General features: G+C 44.1%; 1 protein-coding gene across 2 annotated transcripts in view; it reads left to right on the top strand.

The window, feature by feature from the left end:
• The window catches only part of CARD19 (caspase recruitment domain family member 19), a 44,301-nt gene that overhangs the window by 1,917 nt on the left and 16,825 nt on the right, over positions 1–25,559 (top strand). Inside the window, exons 1-2 of one of the 2 annotated variants that reach the window (XM_038411615.2) lie at positions 9,975–10,133; positions 21,822–21,964. In XM_038411615.2, coding sequence (XP_038267543.1) covers positions 10,127–10,133; positions 21,822–21,964 — 150 coding nt within the window. In that variant the 5' untranslated portion in view covers positions 9,975–10,126. Of the gene's footprint in view, positions 1–9,974; positions 10,134–21,821; positions 21,965–25,559 lie in introns of those variants that run through there. The other variant, XM_043518457.1, reaches the window with a different exon arrangement.

The raw sequence follows: 25,559 nt of genomic DNA on the forward strand, positions 1-25,559 counted from the left end.
ACTTATATTAATATTGAAAATGCACATACCATATCCAGTTAGGCTCTTAGACTATCATGGCTCTGGGTGGGTTTTCCATTGCGATGCTCCTGCCCCCTATGTTATGCCTATGGATATGTTTGATTGTCTGTAGCACCTGGATATACTTTGTGTTAACACGATGCATATGTTTGATTGTCCATACTGAGTGGTTTTGTGTCCACTGTATGACTCATTCTGACTGCTGAATCCAGATTAGGTCCCCAGAAGAGTTCTCTTTACCAGTAAATAACATAATTGTGATTAGACATACAAAAGTCATACCCATTCATATGCTGAAAGGACATCTACATTGGATTGGAACTCCTCTGTCTTTCTGAAGGGTCTGTCATGCCAGAAGGATATTAATTTCTAAGCTGAGAGGTAAAAACAAGCTGGGAGCTAGAGCACTGGAAACAAGAATCAGGGAATTAAAATGATCCTGAAGACAGCTCTTGATTCAGGGCCCAATCCATCTCCCTTTGCTCAAATCTTGCCTCCAGCACACAACATAAGCAGTTGGGCTGTGCACTGGGGATCTCTCTAGGACATGGGTAGTCAGTAGATGGATGTGGGGTTAAATCCAGACCGCCAGACACTTTTGAATGGACCCCAGAATCTTTTCTTTACTTATTATCATTATTGTCATTTTTATTATTAATTATTATTATTATTATTTATTATTATTTTCTCTGGAGCCTGGGCCATGACTATACCTTTAACCAAAAAATGTGAACCTTGACAAAAAATAATCGACTACCCCTGCTCTAGGAGCTGGGTGGGGGTGATGGGAAGTAATTCTTCCTCCACAAGACCACGGAGTGGCAGCACAGCCATTCTGCAGCTAGTTTTCCATTCTCAGCCTGGGAACAGGCTTTATGGTGCCTGCACGCCACACCATAAAGGGAGAAAACTGGTGGATTCACAGAGTGACAAAACCACTAGCCCCACCCAGCCTCTGTATGGCAGCATAGTGGGACCTGGGCTCTGTAGCACACTGGAGATGCATACCCCCTCTGCAGGCTCTAGAAATCCTGTCCTCCCATATAGGGGCTCTTCCGTGCAGCACAGAATCTCCCCCAGTATCTTTGGTTAAATGATCCAGAAGTTAAAAAGTGAAGATGGGTCTCAACTGTATCCTCAGATCTAAACATCCCAAACAGTGAGGAATGTTGGTGCCATGTACAAACACTGCTGCTCTGAGCTGTCAGACTCCTTCATAACTGAGCTGTTTAGACTCCAGTGGGTGTGAAGTGCTCTTGAACAAGTCAATGCTGCATTCTGCTGTGGATCACTGAGTGTTAAAACTGCACCTTGGAGTGCAAATATCATAAACACTGGGCACAGCAATGGGCCTGATCCAAAGCCATTGTGTTCAATGGGATTCTATCCACTTACTTCAATAGGCTTTGGATCACGCCCAGAAAGTTTTAAACTCCCAATAGAAAAAGGGAGGCCTGCTGGTGATAGAGTTTGCAGTCAGTTCCTGATGGCCATATAAACATGTACGTACAAAGAGGGTGAGGTGTCCTTAAATGAATCAGCTGGGATGGCCATACAAAATACAGCCAATCAGCCTTTAATTTCTCCAGGGAGAGGATGGGGGCAGGGACATAAATATGGCTAGAAGACCAAAGGAAAAATACCACAGTGATTCCTCGTCAGGTCTCTCTTAATGGGCATGCATAAATGTCAGGTCCCAAGACAGCTGTCAGGTCAGAATCTCTAAGAGTATGTGAGTGCATGTTTTATTGTGCCTATTTTTATCTTATCGCACAATCGTTTGGAGTCAAGTGATCCATTTGCCTTTCAACTTTCAGATACTGCAGGATTTCTGCCTTGAAAATAGTGTTAATCCATGCTAAAAGTCCCTTTACACCTATTGAAGGCTGTCATCTTACAGAATCTCTTGGAGGCATGGAATGTAAGCAAGTCAGTACATTCTGGACCTGGATGTTATTAAACCATTATCTGGAAAGACAGTAGAGTGTTTAACAAACAGAGCTCAGAGCACAGCAAGATGCTAGGGGGACAATATCTCTTATGTAACTCAGAGGGTGTTCCTCAGATCTTCAGGCTGCATAGAATGGTCAAGCTGCATAGAATTGACAAGGTGCTGGACTGAAGTGTCTGGGGTAGAACACAGTGGCTGACTCCTTGCCATGGTTTTAATCCCTTTATGATGGTTGGAAGATCTGTGTTCTTCTTCAGTATAACTATTTCCTTTTATCTTTTTGATGCAAGTCATAATTAGAAAATGTCTTCCTTAAACTTGGTGTAACATCTTAGAAATATACCTCTTCCAAAATGCTTTAAATTAATTAAATAATTTCCTTTACCTAGATGGTGCAGTTATTAGAAATCCACAGTAATAAGTAATGTATCTAGTTCTTTACTGATCACAGCATGCAGATTCGAGGCTCAGCTTTCTTACTCTGACAAAGCTTGTCTGCAAGGGTGTCAGCCTCCTGTCTGCACCTGGCTGAGTAACTGAATGCTCAAGGAATTCTGTGCTACAGGGAGTTTTTAAATGACACAGATCTCTTCATGCTTTCTGCCTCATAAAGCTAATATATCCATATTTAATTAGAAGCTTCAGTTGAAGGTCTTTCTTCAGCTGAGGAAAGTTGATTCTTTTTTCTTAGGTTTGAAAATCTAGCTGTCAACTTTGGTTTACCTTTCCTAGTTACGCATACATAAATGAATCCACTTTTCTAATTGTCCAATTAAGATAAATTGTGCATGGAAATAGAAACTACATGTACAAATTAGAAAAATGCAAAAATTGTTTGTGGGACACTTAAATTATATGTGGATAAGTAAATCATTGTTACAAATTGTACAATTAATGAATTGCTTCGACATTGGCAATTAATTCCTAAATTTATATTCCCAGTTCAAACTGCAAGCAAGTTAAATTGTCTATTGAACTGTATTTATTATGTATCAATTTAAATATTTTACCTTTTGGTACAATAATGAGAATTGAAAAGAGGCATCAGAACTGTATCTGGTGCAGAGAGAAAATCCTACCTAAATAATTAATTACTTTGTAAGTTAACCTTTTATGTGTCAAGCTTCCTGATCTATTCAAAGTTCTGCCTCCAAAGGCTTGCCCATTCTCTCTGATGAAGCAGCAGGTCATTAAATTTACTTTCCTAGCCATGGTCAGAGCTGCTTTGAAACATTATGCAATACTGGCTAGTACCCCCAAAAATTCACAGACAGACAGGTAGAACAGTGATATCAGAAATACAGCATAGTATGATGTAATGAATGGCTCCACAGCCGACAGGACTTCCGGTTTGTAAGCATGGGTGGAATTCAGATCTCCTTGTTCCTAATGCCCAGGCCACAACTATTGGAAGTAAAGAAGAAATACCTGTAACTATTGTCATATTAAGGCTATTTTCTAACATGCATTTGAGGAGGGCTGGGGTTCCATCCAGTAGGGGGGTAACATATATTTTAACTAATTCAATATCTGTACTTCCTTTCCTCTTCGAATAGTGAGATTGTGACATCAGAGTAAAATGATGTATTGTGACATCACAAATGGTATAGCAGGGGGTGGGGATTAGGTGATTGAGTTGCGAGGGGAGGACTCAAGAAAGCAAACAGCACATAGGTATCCATAATAAATACTAAAAAACTGAATCTTGCCATCCTCACTGAGACCAAAACTGTCATTGATTTCATAGACTACAGGAAGAAGCCCATGACAACTAATGCCAAGTCTTTTATAACAGATTATTCTCGCTATTTCTAGTTTATTCTCCTCCTAGCTAAAACCAACACCAGTTCTCCCCATCGCTTGTGAAGACAATGAATGTTTTGTATCTGCCATATGCACACATCGAGGAAATGGATCTTTGTTTTGTGTTTCAAAACTTAAAAATTCATAAGCAAATCTGCTTCCAGTGCAGGATGGCCTTGGTTGTGGCTAACAACAAAAAAATCTCAGTATTTCTTAAAGTGAAACAGCAGTATTGGTATTCACTTTCAAAGCACACAAATGATAAAAATTGTAGATTCACTTCCATAGAAATTTCCTTTTGCTTCTGCTGATGTAATATACTAGCAGAATATGTTAACCTTTATACCTATAGATCAAGAAATCTGTGTTAAACTGAGTGAAACTGGAGTTAATACTGCATAGACATTACAATGTCATTCAAGACTCTTGGGGTAAAGACAAGTGTTACTGAAGTGCAAAACAAAAAAGATTGAATGTTGAATATGAGCTCTTTTGAAAATCTGCCCATCAGTGTCACAATGGGAGCTGATGGGTGCTCAGTGCTTTCAAAAATCTGGCCCTTCATGTTTGCAGATCTGGTGACTTAGATCCTGAATTTGGTCTAGCTCAACGGTTTTCAACCTTTTATCATTTGTGAACCCCTAAAAAATTTCAAATGGAGGTGTGGGACCCCTATGGAAATCTTAGACATAGTCTGTGGACCCCCAACGTTCCATAGATTGTAGGTTAAAAACCATTGTTCCATGATAATGACAACCTTTCATGGACCCCTTAGACTAGCGTTTCTCAGATGCAGCCACCGTGGCCCCATGCGGCCACCAGGGGCTTTTCTCGTGGCCACAGCCTCCGGGTGGTGTGACTGCAGGGGGAGGGAGGAAGCAACGGAGTCACAAACGCCAGAGGAGCAGGCAGCCAGTGTGAGTTCCCCACCTTCCCAGGGATGGTGGGGTTCAGGTTTCTGGCTTCAGCTCTGGGGTGGTGGGCTCTGTCCTCTGGCCACACAGCAGTAGGCTCCATCCTACAGCTGCAGGGCTTCAGGCTGTGGCCCCAACCCCAGGCTCACAACCCCTTTGCCCCTGGATTCTGCTGCCTCCTTACCACCTCCCCATCTAGGGCATAATTTGTCCTCCGGCTTACCAGGGCTGAGTAAGTCTGTTGTGAAAAGTGGTATTTGTATGTTTGTTAATGTCACTTTTCACTGCCTTCTAGCTATCAAGTCTGCAGATGTGAAAAGTGGTATTAGCAAATATACAAATATCGCTTTTCACAGAAGCAGGCTTACTAGCTAGCAAGTCATAAAAAAGTAACCAAAAAAACAAAACAACAACAAAAGACAAGAACATGCAAAGCACCTTATTTGTTTCAGAGTAGCAGCCGTGTTAGTCTGTATTTGCAAAAAGAAAAGGAGTACTTGTGGCACCTTAGAGACTAACAAATTTATTTGAGCATAAGCTTTCGTGACCTACAGCTTATTTGTGTTTCTATTCCGTCTAGATCCAGTAAAGGATACAGACAACTGTACATTATTTTTATTATTGGATCTGCAAAAAAGCCTACATAAATAAATTAGACTGATTTGGACCTGTATATGTACATATTTATTTGTTTTTCCTCAAGTTAATTCAGTATTTTAGGAAAAATTGTCAGAGTGGCCTCCATCAAGAGTTGGTGGCCACACTCTGAGGCCACCAAAATTTTTGTTGTGAGAACCCCTGCCTTAGACATAGTCTGCGGACCCCCAGGGATCCACAGACCAGAGGTTGAAAACCAATGGTTTAGGTGACTTTCTATGAATAAATCATCTGCCTCAGAGACTCAGCAGAATCCATTTAATTCTCCACCCTGCTGGTAGGTGTGATGTTTATTATAGGAATCAAAGATAAAAGTGGGAACCTTTTAAGCCTTTGTACAGTTTCATTGGCTATACAGAGTGAAATGCAAAATGTAAACAAGCAGAAAAAACTGTAAAAACATTAGATTTTTAAAATTCTGATTTACTAGAATCAATTCTTTGAAGGGATTCCCCTGACTTCTGTTTTTGTTCACTGGGGTTTCCTCAAGGGGAGACTCTTTACAGACGTAGGTCTGTACATCTTTCCTGTGTCTGTAAAGAATCTCCCCTTGAGCTCACTCTCTGAGGTGTTGCCATGGGTGGGCCCCCTTATGCTTTCCAAAGACCAATCTGCACTTTGCTCTGCAGCACACTCCCTTTGGCTTTTCCTTGCACTGAGGGCTGCTTCTAGTAAAGGGGATGACTCCACCTCTCCCTGTCCTACAGCCACATTGGTACTTTCTGCTGATAAGAGCACAGGTTTCTTCTCCCACCCCCTTGCTGCCTCTCCCTCCTCAGAGTTTACCTCTGGGAACTCAGAGACACACTTCTTTTGGCTACAAGTCACAATGCTAACAGCTTTGGGCAGTGATACGATGTCATTTCCAACCAACATATCAGCTGGTAAGTTCTTAAGACCTCCCCCATTCAAAGTACCCCTTAAACCTTCCCACTCTAACTCAATGCGGGCTAAAAGCACTATGGTTTTAAACTGCTTCAAGGATAGGAGTTTTACCTCCTCCCCTGGGATTATATCAGCCTCCTTAAGCATATCTCTCCTGACTAGAGAAATATGTGCTCCAATGTCTCTCCATCCCTGGCACACTCCACCATTTACCTTGGTCTGTTTAATAAACTCTTCCTCTACCTCCCAGAGGTCAGACCTGACAAAAATTAACTAGAACACCACTGAGGTCTTGACTCATAAGAACATAAAAATGGCCATATTAGGCCAGACCAACGGTCTATCTAGTCCAGTATCCTGTCTCTGACAGTGGCTCATGCCAGATGCTTCCGAGGGAACGAACAGAACAGGGCAATTTCAAGTGATCCATCCCTTGTCATCCAGTCTCAGCTTCTGGCAGTCAGAAGTTTATGACACGAGCCTGAGGTTCTTTTTTGAACCTTTTTATACTTTTGACCCTCACAACATCCCAGGGCAGTGAATTCAACAGGTTGACTGTGTGTTGTGAGAAGAAGTATTTCCTTATGTTTGTTTTAAACCTGCCTCCTATTAATTTCATCGGATGACTCCCTAATTTTTACGTTAGGTGAAATGGTACATTACATTTCCTATTTGCTTTCTGCACACCATTCATGATGCTATAAATCTCTATTGTCTCTTAATCATCCTTTCTAAGGTGAACAGTTCCAGTCATTTTAATCTCTCTTCTTATGGAAGCTGTTCCATTCCCCTAATCGTTTTCATTGCCCACCAGCCTTTCCAGGCCTCCACAGGCCCCGCTGTCTCTTTACAGGTTAACAACAGGCACACTCCAACCCCCCGAGCGTCTCCCTGGCGTGCCCAGCCCCTGATCCACTGGACGCTCCCAGAATTCCCAGAGGAACAATACACCACCCCTTACGGATTACACCATAAAACACAGCTCCGCTTCACATTTACCATTTAGATGTGTTTTTAGAGAAAGCAAGCGAACGTTTATTTAACAAAGCACAGAGTCAATTAATAGCAAGCAGAAATATTGGAAACAAAGAGTTACATAACAAATTAAAATCAGAACATGCACTCTAGAGCAGTAGTTTTCAAACTTTTTTTCTGGGGAACCAGTTGAAGAAAATTGTTGATGCCCGCAACCCATCGGAGCTGGGGATGAGGGGGTTGGAGTGTGGGAGGGGGCTCTGGACAGGGGGTTGGGGTGTAGGAGGGGGGTCAGGGCTCTGGGCTGGGGGTGAAGGCTCTGGGGTGGGGCTGTGGATAATGGGTTTGGGGTGCAGGAGGGGCTCTGAGTTGGAGGGGCTCAGGGCTGGAGCAGAGGGTTGGGAGTGTTGGAGGGGGTCCAGGCTCTGGGGTGGGGCTGTGGATGAGGGCTTTGGGGTGCTGAAAGGGGCTCAGATTTGAGAGGGGGGCTCAGGGCTGGGGCAGGGGATTGGGGCGTGGGCTTACCTCCAGTGGCTCCCGGTCAGTGGTGCAGCCGGGATGCAGAGGCAGGCTTCCTACCTGTCCTGGCACCTCAGACCGTACTGCAGCTGAAGCAACCAGCAGTAGGTCCAGCTCCTAGGTGGAGGTGCGCAAGCGACTCCGCATGGCTCTTGCCCACAGGCACTGCCCCCACAGCTCCCATTGGCCGGGACCCGGCCAATGGGAGTGCGGAGCCGGTGCTCAGGGTGGGGACAGCATGTGGAGCCCCATGGCCCCCCTGCCTAGAAGCTGAACCCGCTGCTGCCTGCTTCCAGGGCGCAGCGTGGTGTCGGAACAGGTAGGCAGTAGTCTGCCTTAGCTGGGCAGGACTGCCGACTGGACTTTTAATGGCCTGGTCAGCGGTGCTGACCAGAGCGACCCGGTGCCTTCCATGCCGCAACCCAGTAATGGGTTGCGACCTGAACTTTGAAAAACGCTACACTAGAGCATAATCCTAACTACCAAGCCATTGTCATGTCATGTAGAACAAAAGCTCACCCCAAATCCTTCCAGCATACTACAGCCAGGCGTGGCTGTGAACTTCTGTTCATAGGACGAGTCACTCTGTCTTCTCGCCTCCTCTGTGGAAAGATGCAGTTTGTCTCTGTCCCTACAGTAATAGTCCACAAATCCATTGTCTTCACTTGCAAACAGGATAACCGCTGCTGCTTGTGTTTTCCTGTCAAGAATCTCCCCTGGAGAGTTTGCTATCACTTGTTTATCATTTTGCTCAGATTGTAAATGGGCATTCATTGAGAAGTGTACAATACTCAGTTTATATGTAGACTGACCAATAGATAAACATCTTCTGCCTGAAAGCAACTTATCTACTTCTGGTGACTGACTCCAACTCACAGACCTTAAGAACATAAGTTTCAGTGTAGATACATAACTCCTTCATATTATCCATACATGACATGTCTGCTGGCACTACAGGTATGTCTACACTGGAATAAAAGACCCATGGCAAGGCCACAGCTGGCCTGAGTCAGCTGACTTGGCCACATGGGGCTAAAAATTGCAGTGTAGAGGTTTGAGCTCAGGTTGGAGCCTCGAGGCCAGATTCTAGGAGCCTCCCCCGTTGCAGGACCTCAGAGCTCAGGCTCCAGCTTGAGTCTGAACATTTGCAATGCAATTTTACAGCCCTGCAGCTTGAGCTCAACAAGCCTGAGCTGAGTCAGCTAACCTGGACCATTCGCGGGGTGTTTAATTGCTGTTTAGACATACCCTAAGTGGTCCCTGGGTCACACTAGAACATCACCAAATCCTGTCCTGACTGGTGAGAAATAGGGAGCCGTTTCTTTGTCACCGGGATCTTGCTAGGGCAAAGGGATGTACAGCACATGGTGCTCCATGTACTTTGCTGGTCATCTGATCTGAGACCTTACTCTGTAATCTCTATTTAGACTGGTAGCATTTAATCAAGCCCGTCGTCCCATTGACTTCAGCAGGACTATTCAAGTAAGTGCTATTTGGTGTGACTGGTCTCACTCCACACACCCTCCCACCGCAGGGCAGCTCTGAGCCCCCACGGCTATTACGTGCTAGTGTGCACAAACTAAATAGAAAATCCACCCATCTGGACACTTTGGAAATCTGGATGGAATGTTATGGCTTGAGCCCATTTCTAGTAAATGCCTAGTGTGCATGAAAGACTGCTTCACTGCCCACCAACTGAGGGCACTGCTCTCTTGCATGTGTGACCTCTGTGTACCCCCAGTGGCCCCTTTTCACACACACTCCCCCTTCTTGGGCACTGAAGAGCTGGCTTCCCTTGCTGCCTTTAGAAGGTGCTTGCCTTGTACTGAAATAACCATCCACTTGGCTTGCTCCTCCTGTTCCAGTCCCATACTACAGACCGAGGGAAGGACCAAGAAAAGGAATGTCTAAAGGAGGCCAGTTCCGTGCCAAGGCTGCTGCTGCGGCTGAGCCCCTGGAGCTAGGAGCCAAGGCTCAGAACCCCAGAGCTCATTTATTCTCCAGGCGTGATTCTTTCTGGCTCATCCGAGTCGGTGCCTTGTTCCAGGAGTTAACAGGTCCCATCGCCACCTGACATGCAGCCTGCAGACGACATCTGCCCGTCCCGGGGAGGGAGCGAGGAGAAGGAAGCCTTGGGCCACCTTCACTGCTGAGAGCTGGGCGGGCGGCGGCTTCTTTCGACGTGCAGCCGGGCGGGTGGATGATGTTGGAGAGACTGGTGGAGGGAGGCATGAGGCTGTAACCGGAGCCCCAGCAGCGGGGGCTCCCTGCAGCCGCCGCCTGCCAGTCGGAGGAGGACGGGCCCGTGAGCGTACGGAGGGGAGGGACTGGCAGCTGCGGCTGCAAAACAAGGAAGTCTCCACGCACTGCCCCCGGTCGGGATCCCCCAGCTGCCGCCATCATGCCAGGTCAGCGAGCGCCCTTCGCCTCCAAACGGGCAGCTGCTGGGGACGGCGTGGGAGGGGGCAGGCGCTCTGGCTGCGCTCGCAGCGCGTCTCGCAGGGGGGGCAGCTCCGGCTGGAAGGAGAGTGGCTGGAGAAAGCGCCCGGAGCGCGGCCGGTAGCTGTGGGTGACTCTGGCTGCAGGGGGCGCGCGGAGCTGGGGTGGCTGGAGGGGGCGCCCAGAGCATGTCTGGTGGCTGCGGGTGACTCTGGCTGCAGGGGGCGCGCGGAGCTGGGGTGGCTGGAGAGGACATGTGGAGCTGGGGTGGCTGGAGGGGGAGCCCAGAGCATGTCTGGTGGCTGCGGGTGACTCTGGCTGCAGGGGGCGCGCGGAGCTGGGGTGGCTGGAGAGGACATGTGGAGCTGGGGTGGCTGGAGGGGGCGCCCAGAGCATGTCTGGTGGCTGCGGGTGACTCTGGCTGCAGGGGGCGCGCGGAGCTGCAGGTGGCTGGAGAGGGCGCCCAGAGCATGTCAAGTGGCTGTGGGTGACTCTGGCTGCAAGGGATGCGCAGAGCTGCAGGTGTCTGGAGAGGACGCACAGAGCGCGTCCAGTGGCTGTGGGTGACTCTGGCTGCAAGGGGCGTGAGGAGCTGGGGTGTCTGCGGGGGGCGCACGGAGCTGGGGTGGCTGGAGAGGGTGTGTGGAGCTGGGGTGGCTGGAGAGGGCGCACAGAGCACGTCTGGTGGCTGTGGGTGACTCTGGCTGCAGAGGGCGTGTGGGGCTGCAGGTGGCTGGAGAGGGCGCACAGAGCATGTCTGGTGGCTGTGGGTGACTCTGGCTGCAAGGGGCTCGCAGAGCTGGGGTGGCTGCAGGGGGCACATGGAGCTGGGGTGGCTGGAGAGGGTACATAGACTGCGTCAGGTGACTGTGGGTGACTCTGGCTGCAGGGGGCACACAGAGCTGGGGTGGCTGGAGAGGGCGCCCAGAGCATGTCTGGTGGCTGTGGGTGACTCTGGCTGCAGAGTGTGGAGCTGTGGGTGGCTGGAGAGAGTGCACAGAGCACGTCCAGTGGCTATGGGTGACTCTGGCTGCAGGGGGCACACGGAGCTGGGGTGTCTGCAGGGGGCGCACGGAGCGGGGGTGGCTGGAGAGGGTGTGTGGAGCTGGGATGGCTGGAGAGGGCCCACAGATTATGTCTGGTGGCTGTGAGTGACTCGGGCTGCAGGGGGCACGCGGAGCTGGAAATGGAAGGTGGAGCAGCTGCTGGGGGCATTTAGGAGCATTCTCTGCAATAAGTTTATAAGGTATCAGCAAGGGAGGGCAAGTCAGTCTTTTGGAAATAGTTCCTGCTGTGTCTGGGCAATGCTGTGTCCTGATCAGCACTTGCTTGGAATACTTGGCTTGTAAGCACAGCGTTGACTTTTGAAAGCAGAAATTCTCCCCCTCAAGAGGAAACAACCCCTTGCATTTCTACAGTTCAAAACTCAGTCCTTTTTTTTCTTCAGATAGCCCTTAAAAATGTACTGTGGGGGTGAGAGCTTCCCTATGGCAACCTTCAGCTTGTAAAAAGAAAAGGAGTACTTGTGGCACCTTAGAGACTAACAAATTTATTTGAACATAAGCTTTCGTGAGCTACAGCTCATTTCATTGAATGCATCCGATGAAGTGAGCTGTAGCTCACGAAAGCTTATGCTCAAATAAATTTGTTAGTCTCTAAGGTGCCACAGGTACTCCTTTTCTTTTTGCGAATACAGACTAACACGGCTGCTACTCTGAAACCTGTCATTATGCTTCAGCTTGTGTATCCCAGCAATGTAATGACTGGCAAACCAGGCCCATTTTAATGGAATCCAGGACAGTCTGCAGCCTGACAGCCAGGAGACTTCACTGGTCTCCACACCATGCTAATGGTCACACAGCACATTGTGTGGTAACCTAGAGCTGTGTCTGTGTTCGTAGCTCTACAGTGAAAACCCAGTTGTGCTGTTAACTTGCAGCGCAATAATTTTTGGCCATAAACCTTAACTCCAGTTAATAATATACCCTTTGGCATGTCTTTGCACTTAGGTTATATGTAGTTAGCTGATTTACAGTAGTAAATACCATGTCCCCCCAGTTGACATAGGATCAATAGTTCACGTCGGGCAGTAGCAGTCCACTTATCCTCATCTTGAAAGTTCTGAGCTCAAATTAGGAGCCCCGGTCATGGACAAAGGCCCATTGCTTTAGGTGCTGTGCAAACGCAGAACAAAAAGATGGTCCCTCATGTCTCCACACAGTGGTTCTCAATTTCACAACCACCTCTAATGCAAATGCAGAGGGTAAATAAAATGAACTAGCTGGCTGATTTCAAGAGCTGTGAGGCAAGATAGACTGATTTGGGTTTGAGATTTTGTTTAGTTTTTCATTTTCTTTCTTCCTGGCAAACATTGCAGTAATTTGACTGCTGTGTCTACCCATGCGGGCTTGCTTTTAACTCCTGTGGAGAAGTGCTGTAGCTGCCACAGCAAAGGGCCCTTTATAAATGCAGAGCATAATAATCAGATTTATTACAATTACCACCAAGTGAATATGAACTGCTGGCTCATGGCTTGAATTTGGGAGTAATGATTTGTTTGTTTCTAAACACAAAAAGCATCTATTTAAATAGCCTGAGATGGCCGATGTGTGTACTTATGAGAGATCATCTCTCTTCCATAGTTGGCTGTGGGCTTAATCCTGTAGGCTCACCATGAATGAATCTCCCATTGAAGGCAATGGGAGCTCCAGGCAGGAGGCATTTAATTCCTGCTTTCTTATTTAGCATTTAGCCTTGGATGATACATTTTATATGACTGTGATGCGGAGAATCAAATTTCAAAGTACTGATGACTTTCAGCTTGATCAGTGTAGTTAGAGCTATGAAAAATGTCGAGAAGAAAAAAGAATTTAAGACACTGGACTCCTGAATTTTTTTATTTAGTTTTACTTTTTTAATCCTGAAGTTAATTTAGGACTTAATCCTGCAGCTCTTCCACATGAGTAATCCCTAGTAGTGAAGACGGAAGTTTTGCATGTAAAACAACAGCAGGGCTGGTTTCTTAACGGCTCTGCATAATGAGAGATTTTTAACTTCAAGATAATTATGGTGAGAGTAATTGCCATCAATTTGTGCACAGCAGAGTTACTTGGTTTACAAGTCTGATATTTTAATTTCATGGGTCAGTGGAAGGTTTTCATTCATTTACTAGAGCTATTCACTTCTGATCTGATATCATAACAACTTTGAAGCTCTTAGCAACTGCATTTTCAAAACAGCCAGGCCACCGTAAGTGCTGAAGCTGTAAAGATGGGGACTAATTATGATGTGAGTCATGCTTTACCCATTGAGTCATGAATTTTTGATAGAGAGCCAATATTTATGTGGAGTTTGTAAGTAGTAGTACTGTATCACTCAAAATATTTGGAAAAAGTCTATTGAATACTATTTGGAAAAGCTTTATTCAGTCCTAAAATCCATTTCCAAAATCTTGTTCCAATTCTAACACAATGAAACCCTGCAATCAAACATGCTAGCATGGATCCCATTCTAAGGCTCAAATTCTGCTGGTACCTAGGCACTTGTTTAAAGTTAAGCATGTGCATAGCTCCACTGAAGTCAATGGCTAGGTATGTGCTTATCTTTAGGTATATGAATAAGTGTATTCAGGGTTGGGATCTGCACACAATTCTGAGGGAGTGAGGGTTGGTTTCTGTGTCTTTGCTCATTTACGTCATTGGGTACTGTAATGTATACGGACAGAAGACACCAGCAAGTCTGTTGCTGCTACGTATTAAATTTCATAGCTTAGCATACTGAGAGCACAATACTGTGATCTTTTAACATTTTAATGAAAATAATATATATCACCAGTATAATATACCAATATCTATCCAGCCTTTCCAAAAACATCTGTGTAAATTATATCTAATCGGAGTCCTCTATGCATCACGATTCTACTTCAGTACATACAGTATAAATACTTCCTGGTTATGGTATAGAGGAAAATATTTGTTGTGACCTTCATGTGAAGGTTAGAGAACTGATAACAAGAGTGAGACAACTGACGCCACATTCAGTGATCAAATGCTTTGTAATTTTTTGTGCTTTCCCAGATGAATTTAATATGTTAGCTGTTGTTTAAAGTAAAGATGGGTTACTAATTTTGCTACAGAACATTTTTCTGAGTGCAAGCACTTGCCTATATAGTGTATTAGCACTAGAAACTTTCCATGAGCACTAGGCACTGCATGACTTAGGGGACTGGCAGTGCAATATGGAGCCTTTCATGTCTAGGTCATCACTTTGAATCCAGCACAGATGAGTAGAGACCAAAATCATTATCATCTGCCAGCTGTTCAGTGACAGATGTGATTTGATAATCTTAGACCAGTTCTCTGTGGACACATGTCTATTTAAGAAAAGAAAGGAAAATAAGAAGCAGGCCTTTTTTGAAAATCTGAGCAGAGAGGTCAAGAACTGAAGGAGCAGACAAAACTAACCTTTCATCCCTAAAGAGGGTTCCTCCAGCTTCGTCCTAAGGCACATTGGTGGGGACCTTGCATTGCCGTGTACCTATCATTGTGTACTCTGTCAATTTCACTCTAACAGGATTATGAAAAGTGCCAACCACCTTTTTAGAGTAATAATTGGAGACTTGCAGCAAGTGCTCTGGAGAATCCTTAGGTCCAGTGGCCACCATTACAACCTGTAGAATTGGTATCTGTGTATTATTAATGTTATTATGGTGTGGAGAATAAGGGAGATAGCTTTAATTTTTTTATTTTTTTATGAATAACATATGCAGCTCCGTGTACCTGCTTGATACTAGTCTACTTATCTTCATGGGGCTAAATCAAAGGAGGCTGACGGGGAAACAAGCAGGAAATGAAACAGTGACAAATATAAGTTATCGCCAGAGTGAATACCAAGGGTCCTTAGGGAAACAATGCAGGTGCTATTAATTGGAAAATTAATTGCCTGGATTCAACCAGCCTATCCAGGTTTATTCTTCCCAACTCTGAGCCTCGGATCAAAGGGGTTACTAAACAGTTAAAGAGCCTAGCCTAGAGAGGAAGCAGGTAGCCGCAGGTTAAGATGGATCTTTGACAGAGACCCGGAGAATGCTGCAGGGCTGTCTGTCTCTCCCAAGCCAGGAGTAGGGGATATGGGCTGGATGGAACTTACCTAGAACTTGCAAGGAAAGAATTCAAAACTAAACACAAAAGTCTATCCTCCTGCCTTAGCGGACTACTACCAGCCCTTCCTAGCTGAAGCAATTCCCCTCGTCTCAGAGTCTTCCCTGCAGGAGCCTCTCTCATTCACTGTAGTCTCACTGCAGCCATCATCTATTCTTTATAGGAAATTGTCTGATTCTCCTCAGATGGGACTCATTCTGTTCTCAGGATTGGCTTGGCCCCAGGCTTTCCAGCCCAAGGGCAAGCCACCCTGTCACATTGAGAAAAATGTAATTGTTTAACTGCAGTGACAGGACACTATTATTTCAAAATTAAATACTATCTTTCCCTGGTCTGCTGTTTGTCTTTTCTACATGGAGGCATGGAATTGCAGTACTTTGCTATCCCTCCACATGACACAGCACCTGGCTCAATGGGGCGCTAATCCTGATCAGAGTCTCAGGACACTACTGTAATATAACACAGTGGGTAGAAAGTTAGTAAAGATATATTCAAAATGTAGCTTGTTGCAGAATTGTTTTAATACACAAGAAATGCACAAATATAGGATTCAATGCCCAAACTTTTATTCACTCAAGTAGTTCCATTGATTTCAGTAGGGCTACTCAGATGAATAAAGGTTTTACAAGATCTGGTCCATAACCTGTAATAAAAAAAGGATAATCTTTCTCTCTGTCTCTGTAATTTAATGACAGGTTTCAGAGTAGCAGCCATGTTAGTCTGTATTCGCAAAAAGAAAAGGAGTACTTGTGGCACCTTAGAGACTAACAAATTTATTAGAGCATAAGCTTTTGTGAAGTGAGCTGTAGCTCACGAAAACTTATGCTCTAATAAATTTGTTAGTCTCTAACGTGCCACAAGTACTCCTTTTCTTTTTGTAATTTAATGAGTATTCTGTTCAAAACACAGAAGCCTCCACACAATAAGTGATGAAAGTGTGTTGTTATTAGTCTATTAAAATAACTGGGGCAGTGCCAAGATGGTGCTGTAATCTAAATCCGCAATATTGTGCTGCTGGCCTCATTTCTGAACTTTTTAGGCAAGGATTAAGGGACAGAGAGATAAATCCTTCTAATATCAAGATAATGCCTGTTGGGTTTTTTTAAATCTTTGCATACACCAACATAAATGTTTTGAATTTCTCTCATGGTAGTTGCAGCTTCTTTGATGTAATGTCATGCAAGTTAGAAATGCAGAACAAATCCCAATTTCTATTGCTTGAAAATATATCAATAATCTTTCTCCTGCATGTGTGAATGCCTTTTTATTTTATTTTTTATGCCTTATTAAAATGTTGATAATAGATTTGCACAAGATAGAAAGTCTCTGCTCCAAGGAGTTTAAATCAGGATTCTCAAATTGAGAAATTGGACAAATTGGCGAAAGTCCAGAGAAGAGCAACAAAAATGATTAAAGTTCTAGAAAACATGACCTATGAGGAAAGATTGAAGAAATTGGGTTTGTTTAGTCTGGAGAAGAGAAGACTGAGAGGAGACTTGATAATAGTTTTCAAGTACATAAAAGTTGTTACAAAGAGGAGGGAGAAAAATTGTTCTTCTTAACCTCTGAGGATAGGACAAGAAGCAATGGGCTTAAATTGCAGCAAGGGCAGTGTAGGTTGAACATTAGGAAAAAATGCCTAACTGTCAGAGTGGTTAAGTACTGGAATAAATTGCCTAGGGAGATTGTGGAATCTCCGTCATTGGGGATTTTTAAGAGCAGGTTGGACAAACACCTGTCAGGGATGGTCTATCGAGATAATACTTAGTCCTGCCTTGAGTGCAGGGGACTGGACTAGATGACCTCTCGAGGTCCCTTCTAGGTCTATGATTCTACGATTCTCAACCTCTTATGATTTTAAAACTTCATTTGCACATGGGCTTAGATTTAAAATAAATGACTGAGGTCCCATGACTGCCATTAAAAATGGATGATTATCACACCACAGTGCATTAGGTTTGCTTTGTGCCAGTTTTCCAGAATAAAGCCAGCTTAGCTAGCCATGTGTATAGAATATAGGTGGCATTTAGAAGCCACTACAATGGCTCCGCTAGCCCCTTTCTTGCGGCTGGCATAGTGAGTCTCAGTCAGAGGTACACATACACCTGGGGGTAGCAGAGGTCTTCCAGAGGGTACATCAACTCACCTAGATATGTGCCTAGTTTTACAACAGGCTACAGAAAAAGCACTAGCAAAGTCAGTATCAACTAAAATTTCATACAATGACTTGTTTATACTGCTCTATATACTATACACTGAAATGTAAGTACAATTTTTATATTCCAGTTGATTTATTTTATAATCATATAGTAAAAATGAGAAAGTAAGCAATTTTTCAGTAATAATGTGCTGTGACACTTTTGTTTTTTTATGTCTGATTGTGTAAGCAAGTAGTTTTTAATAGATGTCAAACTTGAGGGTATGCAAGATAAATCAGACTCCTGAAAGGGGTACAGTCATCTGAAAAGGTTGAGAGCCACTGCTTTAGAGAAAAGGGGCTGGGGTTCCCAGAACCCACTGGAGCTATTGGCGAGATTAGAGGAGACTGCAGAATCAGACATTTACAAGGCAACCCCAGGAGCAGTGTATCACATTGTGGCTGAAAGCCACCTTAAAGTGTGCATATGTACCCTCCCAGATTTACATTTAATGCTCCTCCCCAAAACCCCAAGATCCAGCCCATAATTTAAAAATAAAAGAAGTAAATTGAGTTGCTGAAGCACAATGGATTCTGCAGCCCTGGAATAGTGGGGACCTGAGTGGAAACATTTCATCCTGTGGTTTGTGTGGACCTTTCACACAGCAACAGGGGAGAGAAGAACCCATGAAGGGCTCAGGTGTGCTATCTGATAGTACCTCGCTACTATCTCTATTAATTGACAAGAATCCCTTTAAGATATTTTGGCTATTTACCCAAATCCAAATTCTGAAACTATTGGGTACATTCCACAGGCAAAAAACAAAATAATTACTCCTCATAAGTAACTGTCTTTGAGCCAGGGAACAACTTAATCCCTGGGAAGAACAATTCAGCAGTATCCAGTGGGAGGACTGAACTCTCAGACAAGGGAAACTAGAACCACTGTCTGAAACCTTCTCTCCTGCCGGCTTTGGCATAGAGGGGAAGAAAGCAGAGCCACCCCTGATAACCTAGATGCTTACACCAGACAATATAATCCACTCTTCACGAAATGCAGGATTTTCAAATGTCAGCATAAAGCTCCCGAGGAGAGGTGGCGATTTCTTGGTGACCATATAACTGTCAAGGGCTGTGGTTGCAGGGAGCATTCCAGTCTGCACAGAATGTGCTCTTAACTTAAATGTAAACTTCAGTTGATGTAACCTCACTTTGACCAGTGTAACTGCTGTTAATGCACTGTGGAATGTTGTCTGTATGGCAGATAGGAAAAACTAGGAGGGCAGCAAAAAAAAAAAATGGAGAGGAAAGTCAGCTGGTGTTTTCACCTCTTACATTTTTATTTGGCTTTGCATTTTTATTTGTTCTAGCAGTTCCTGGTGGTGCTTTTAGCACTTGCATTCATATAAATTTACCTGAGTCTTGAGGTGCCTTAATTGTTCAGGTGTTTATAACTCCCCTGTTTTAATTCCTGTATTATGATCTGCTATGGAAGAACTCATGCAAGGCTCAGAAGTAGGTGTGACACTCAGGCTTCAACTCAGAGTCTGTAATAAATTGTCTGGTTGGATAGGAGGGGAACAGAGTTTTGTGTTCACACAGGCAGAGCAGTGAACATGGCTGTCTCACCCCGAAGAAGTCCTGCATGCTGTGATGAAATCCCTTAGATTCTGAGTCATCTATGTAGGGCTGGAATATTTGCATGTAGAGTCAGCATTTCTACACCCACACTGCCAATGCCTCTCTGATTCAGATTGAGCCTGGCATGCATTAGGCTGAGCTGGTCTGAAGGTATGAAGAGGGGAAAGTCCAATTTCTGCTCTGACTCACGTACCATGAAGTTGCTTTGAAACAAAAGGGAGTTTCATGGCATTTGAGTCAGGGTAGCAGTTGGTCCTAATAGCTCAATACACACTGTTTAAGCACGTAATTTGGAAAGAAAGAATTAGAAACACATGGAAAAGATACAGGGTTTGTAAAAGTATTTACTATAATGGATAAATAGTAACAGTCTAACTGAAATCTAATTGTGTCTATGAAATTGCAAGCCCTCTCCAATATCAATAGACCATGTTTTTATTTTAGTAGGAGTGATTGGACCTCTTACTGTATTATGGCTACTCTGGGAGGTTTTAATGAAGCCTTTCCTGTTCATTTTCAATGCTGCACAGCTGTAGAAAAGGAAATGTAATACTAAACCTCTGATACGTAAATGTCAGGGGCTGCATTTATACTGAGAGTAGCACGTCAAGGTTCTGTGCTCAGGCTGTCCCTTCATCATTTAGTTCACCATGTCTAGCTAGTGAAGCACAGAGGCTAGGCAGGATCACGTACTGTCTAGTAGCCCAAAATACCAACAAAACCTGTTCATATAATTTAACCATACCTATGTACCCTGGGATATTCTACATGTTTCTTTTCCTACACTAGTCAGATCTGATGTCTAGAACAAATGCTTAAGTATGTAGAAGACAGTAATAGAACCATGCATTTTTACCATCTACTTCAGATATGGTTCTGAATAAACACCTCTTTCAACCTCTAGCTAAGGAACAATAATTTGTGAATTCTGCATGGATCTGTATTTGAAAATTTGGGACACAAATAGCCATGGAGAAATCCAAACTATTTTTAGTTGAATGTTGTGCTCTAAAGAGAAAGCTCCTGCAAAAGCAGTTACTGGAAAATTGGAAGTGATGCCTACAACAATGCAGGAACCAGGAATCTTGAATTTGCTGAGGATTACAAAGGACTTAATTTACATGACACATTTTATTTTGAAGTTCTATTTATTTTCTACCTGTATTTTATGCACTTTCATTGGAGGGATTTATTGCTATTGGAAGTTCCTCTTTTCCCAAATGAAGTGTAAAGATGCATATTATTCCCTTTAAGGAATAACAGACTTAAAATATTTTGTACAGCCTAGGAGAGGGCTGGGAAGTACAGGACACTTCTGGAGCAAATTCTAAGACTGGGGGTGTGTTGGGGTCACCTCGTGATATAATCCAGGCTGGCGAGAACCAGAGTGTAACCCAAGTGTGGCTGACACACAAACACTCAGGGTGCGGCTTGTATGCTGGAAGGCTGCTTGTGAGTCGCCCATTGGAAGATACTACAGCAAAGCATAGTAAGGCACCAAAGGGTGCAGGGCAGGGTGTGACACAGCTGCTCATTTGTCTGGATTGTACCCTGGTATGTCACATAAAAGCTATGAAGAGCTCTCTGTACTTTAGCAGAGATGTTATTCCTAATGCCCTGGCTTCATTTCGGTTTTGGGAATATACCTTGTGCCAAGTCTTGTTCAGACAAAACTGGCAGTAAGTCAATGGGAACTTTGCCTGGGTGTCAGCACAGAGTCAGGACTGTAGGATTCCTTCATTCAATCTAACTAAATTCCCCCAGCAGTTCTGATTGGCTATGGTAGATGTCTTCCTTTCCTGCCCTAAACTATTGTGTACAGTTGCCTAAAGCAGAACGGCTGCATTTCAAGTCGGGGAAGAAGGGAATAATGTATGTGCAATATTTCAGTGATGTGCCCTTTTACCATTCTAAGTGATAGTGGGTATCACTGTGAGATAAAGAAGATTTTATATTAAATCATGAGTTTTTAAAATAGTTTAAAAAATTACAACTTGATTTAATATTTATAAAAGTTAGGAAATGTATTTTCCACCACATCCCTTCAGCAATGTTACATCTTTCTGACAAGTGGATGCAATGGTGATATTTGATACATCCATTAATGCCTTGGTAGCATATAAATATCTTAGGTCAGCATTTCCCGAAGTATGAAGTGCATTTCCCTGGGAGAGAGAGGATGAGTACAAAGGATTTGCTGAGGGGAAAGAGGTGGAGGAGGTGCAGAAGATGTATAATTGCAGATGGATGGTTCCTTGACAACATATGGAGCATATGGTGAGGTTGAAGGCAGGCAACAATTGATTGTATTTTCTTGAAAGCCGGCTTAGCTTGCAAAAGTTTGGGAAGCACTCCTATTAATTAGTTTTGCTATTAATAATTCCCCTGCCATTATGGAGCTTTGAACACGGCTGCACCTTGGTCCCTGCTGTTCTCTGCCTGTGGCACATAATAATCTAGTCTCCAGTGGTCTGTGATATTTTCATCTACTTTCAGCTGTTGGGTTTTGTGTACAGGTGCTGAGTGGGTTGGTGGCCTGTGATGTGCAGGAGGTCAGACTAAATGATCTGGTGGTCCCTTCTGGCTTTAAACTTTAGGATTATGAAACAAAGTTGGTTTACATGTGCTATCTTCATCACGAAAGAGACAATATGTGGAACTTACGGATAGTTTTGCCGTCGAATAACAGTGGTTCTTTGTGTGTACTCTTTGGTTCATAGATCAGTCTTACTGTGATCGGCTGAGGCAGGACATGTACTTTCTCACAAGCAATGGCAGACTGAGTGAGCACCTGGTTGATAAAATTATTCTTCAGCTAAACAGAGTTTATCCCCAAATTCTCAACAATAAAGAAGCAGAAAAGGTAAGTGACTGGATATTCCTGTGGTATTTCTGGATGTGGCTTTATTTTCTGGCTATCCTGCATCTAGGTTAGGACACCAACTGGTGAAGCTGCCCATGCCAACCTAGAAGACAAATCCCTAAACCTCTGAATGGTTGCCCCTTTGCTTTCTTACTGTCTACAAAATGTGTACTCATCAGTGTAGTATTTGAGAGCCTCACAGCTATTAATGAATCTCTCCTTACCACATCTTTGTGTGGTAGGAAAATATTATCTGGGAAATGGAGATCATGAGGAACTGAGGCCTTTGTTACCAGGCTTGCCCTGGGGTACTTTGGGGTACGCTTATTTATTCGGGTTACTCTTCTGTGGGGGTGGGGTTCTGTAATTCTATTAATGTACTGCTTGTGTCACATCCGTTTTCATATGGAGCGCGACTTCTCCATTCTGCAAGTCCCCTCCCAATGGACCTATCCTGCAGGACCTAGGTCCCCCAGGGCTGGGTTCCTCCAGCTCTAGAACCAGATGAACACACACACACTAACAGAGCAAATCTGAGTGGACCAGGTCAATCAGCACTTTCAAGCTGACACGTTATATGTCCCTGGACTCAGTAGGCGGGGTCAAGCAGTACTTTCAAGCTGTCATCCTTATGTGACAAAGCTACCACACTGGAATAGAGTAAGCCTGAGCAGGCTGGGTCGAATAGCAGTTCCAGGCTATCATCCTTATATGCCCCTGGACTCAGTAGTCTGGGTCGAGCAGCACTTTCAAGCTGCCACCCTCATATGTCACAGGTTCAGCACGTCCCTATCCCCACTTTCACATCACAATTGTACTGGTAGTAACCCATTTGATGAGCAAACCCCACAGTATTTTGGGGCACTACAAGGATCTTTAGCTTAGGTAAAAGAAGAGTTGCTGCAGAGTAAATGGGGAAGCTAAAAACACAAAAGAGTAAAGTTCAGAGGGAGAGAGAGAGAGAGGCAACCAGCTTAACCATAAGTTAGTTATTGAATAATAGTGATAACTACACAAGGAGAGCCTAAATCAACATAACAGTTACATTATTAAAGGTTACAAAAGTCATATATAGAAAACCTGAGGTAGAAAAGAAAAGAGAGAGAGAGGGGGATAGAGGGATCTCACCCACTCCATGAAGCTTGAACTGGTTGGGGTTCCCAGGTGATGGTGGTAGCTGAAGGTCCAGAATGCTGGAGACAGGCAGAGCCCCCAGCACAATCAGTCAGGAGAAGATGAAATCCCAGTGAAACTGATACAGAGTTTAGGTCCATGCATCAGAACACTTACTTGAACATAGGTAGGGATTTTTGTAGAGAAACAACGATTCAAGGGAGAATACTAGATTTGTTTATGGCTAAACTGATGACTCAAGGGTTTTCTTTAGGCTAGACAATAGGAGCTGATCACTTTTGGCTATGGCTGGTGTTTCTTACCAAGGAGCTCACAATGCAATTAGGCTGCTTCAGTATTTTGGATATCAATCAAGGATTCATTACTAGAATTGGTCTGATAACTGCTGAGCTGGGTGTGTGCAGGTGTAGGTTCATTAACATCTGGAGCAGGGATCCCCCATGATGTAATGTTTCCCTGCTTTTCTGGTCCCAGAGTTCAGTGCAGTGCTCTGTTCTCCATTCTGTATGCTAATGGAGATGCCTCTTTGTCCCATCTTTCGTGCAGATGAGGCATGGGGAGTTGCCTTTGTTCTTGTCACCCTTGTCAGGAGGGGTCTAGGTGTGTCTTCCAACACTTTTCACTGCTCTCTGCAAGTCTTTTCTCTGATTGGTTTTGGTTCAAGCAGAGGCTGGTGTGGGTGGGGGGGTGTCTTTCATGAGTCAGACAGGCTGGATACTACGCCCTGGTTCTCCAAGAACACAGAGCTGACTGGTATCACCTTGTCATTATTACAAGGTTGCACCAATTTAATGAAAGGTGTGTTTTTAAAGCAAATCCCCGTGCTAAATCAATACGAGCCAGGGTTGATTTAAGTGTGTCCAGCCAGGGTTTAACAAAATTGATTTAAAAATGCACCCTTAGTTAAACTGAGGCAAATTGGAATATAGATCAGGCCTGAGGCAGAAAAGCCAGCAAAGCCAACCTTTTCAAAGTGGTCTCTGCTTTTGAGTGCAAAATGATTTATGCCAGTACCAAAGCGAGTGCAACATGGGTATAAAATGACAGCACATCAGAATGGTAATAGTTTGCACTTACTCTGTATGCAAGATGCAGAGGGCAATGGTGAATCAGACTTTTAGGCCTGGTCTAAACTGGGGGGATCGATCTAAGTTACGCAACTTCAGCTACGTGAATAATGTAGCTGAAGTCGACGTACTTAGATCGACTCACCGCAGTGTCTTCACTATGGTGAGTCGACTGCTGCTACTCCCCCGTTGATTCTGCCTGCGCCTCTCGCCGAGCTGGAGTACAGGAGTCGACAGGAGAGTGCTTGGGGATCAATTTATCACGTCTAGATTAGAGGCGATAAATCGATCCCTGCTGGATCGATCGCTGCCCGCTGATCCTGCAGGTAGTGTAGATATACCCTTAGAGTTCAAAATAATAGGCTGGATCCTGTTTGGCATCAGTTTCAATTCAATCAGCCACCACTGAAATGAGTGGAGTTATTGCAGTGTAAGATGGTGTCTGTCAGACCAGAATCCAAACCATTCTATCTGCATAGTTAGAGGAAGAGGCCTGACTTAGATGATGTGAGATGTAAACAGTTAAAAAAAGGCTCATTCATTTAGGATTCACAGTAAATTTAAGTCCTGATGTTATGAAAGCTGGATGCCACTCTTACACTCATACTGAAACCGATCACTTTCCCCTGAGCTCGTGTACATTTGTTCTCTTTTTCATTTCCAAAACTTGTACACATTAGGCTCCGTCTTGCACACCTTACACTACTGGCCTCCCAGGGCTTCAGTGGAATTTTGCCTGGGTAAGGAGCATACGAAGGCATTCCTCTAGATAAGGAATCAATCCTAAGTGTAATGTTATCTCTTTCTACCATACTGATCCTAAGTGTAATGCTTTTATATTGATTTGCCAGAGAAATTTTTGAACACTTTGCAAATGCACATGTCTAAATGATTTCAGCTAAGGTTAGGTGCAACATTTTCACTCTCACTGTAAGGTTTACTACTGTTCAACATTTTGTCAGACCATGGAGAAGGCCACCTCTTCCTCTGTAGCAACCTGGATAGGAAGACAGGATGAACACAAAGAGTGACACATTAGTACTGTCATGATGGCTAGAACATGTCCTGGCCAAATTCCAGAAAACTGTGGAAAAGCTCTTTACATGTTTGTCCCAGTTCTGAGATGTGCGTTTTTAATAAGACTAAATTAGAAGTAGAGAACTTTTTATTAGCCAATGGCATCAAAAGTATTTCTATTAGTGCTGTATTTACAATAAATTGGTTCCTTGCTAACTCAAATTCTGGGGAAATGATAAGCATCAATTACCTCTCCTATTGTGTGGGCTACACTGCAGTTGATCAGATGCTAAAACAATGCTTGATCAAACTAAGCTAAGCAGCTGGTTCAAATTGTGGATGTTGACATTTGAGGTCTGAATCATTATTTTTGTTTC

The sequence above is a fragment of the Dermochelys coriacea genome, chromosome 7 (assembly GCF_009764565.3).
Source record: "Dermochelys coriacea isolate rDerCor1 chromosome 7, rDerCor1.pri.v4, whole genome shotgun sequence".
Classification (NCBI taxonomy): domain Eukaryota; kingdom Metazoa; phylum Chordata; order Testudines; family Dermochelyidae; genus Dermochelys; species Dermochelys coriacea.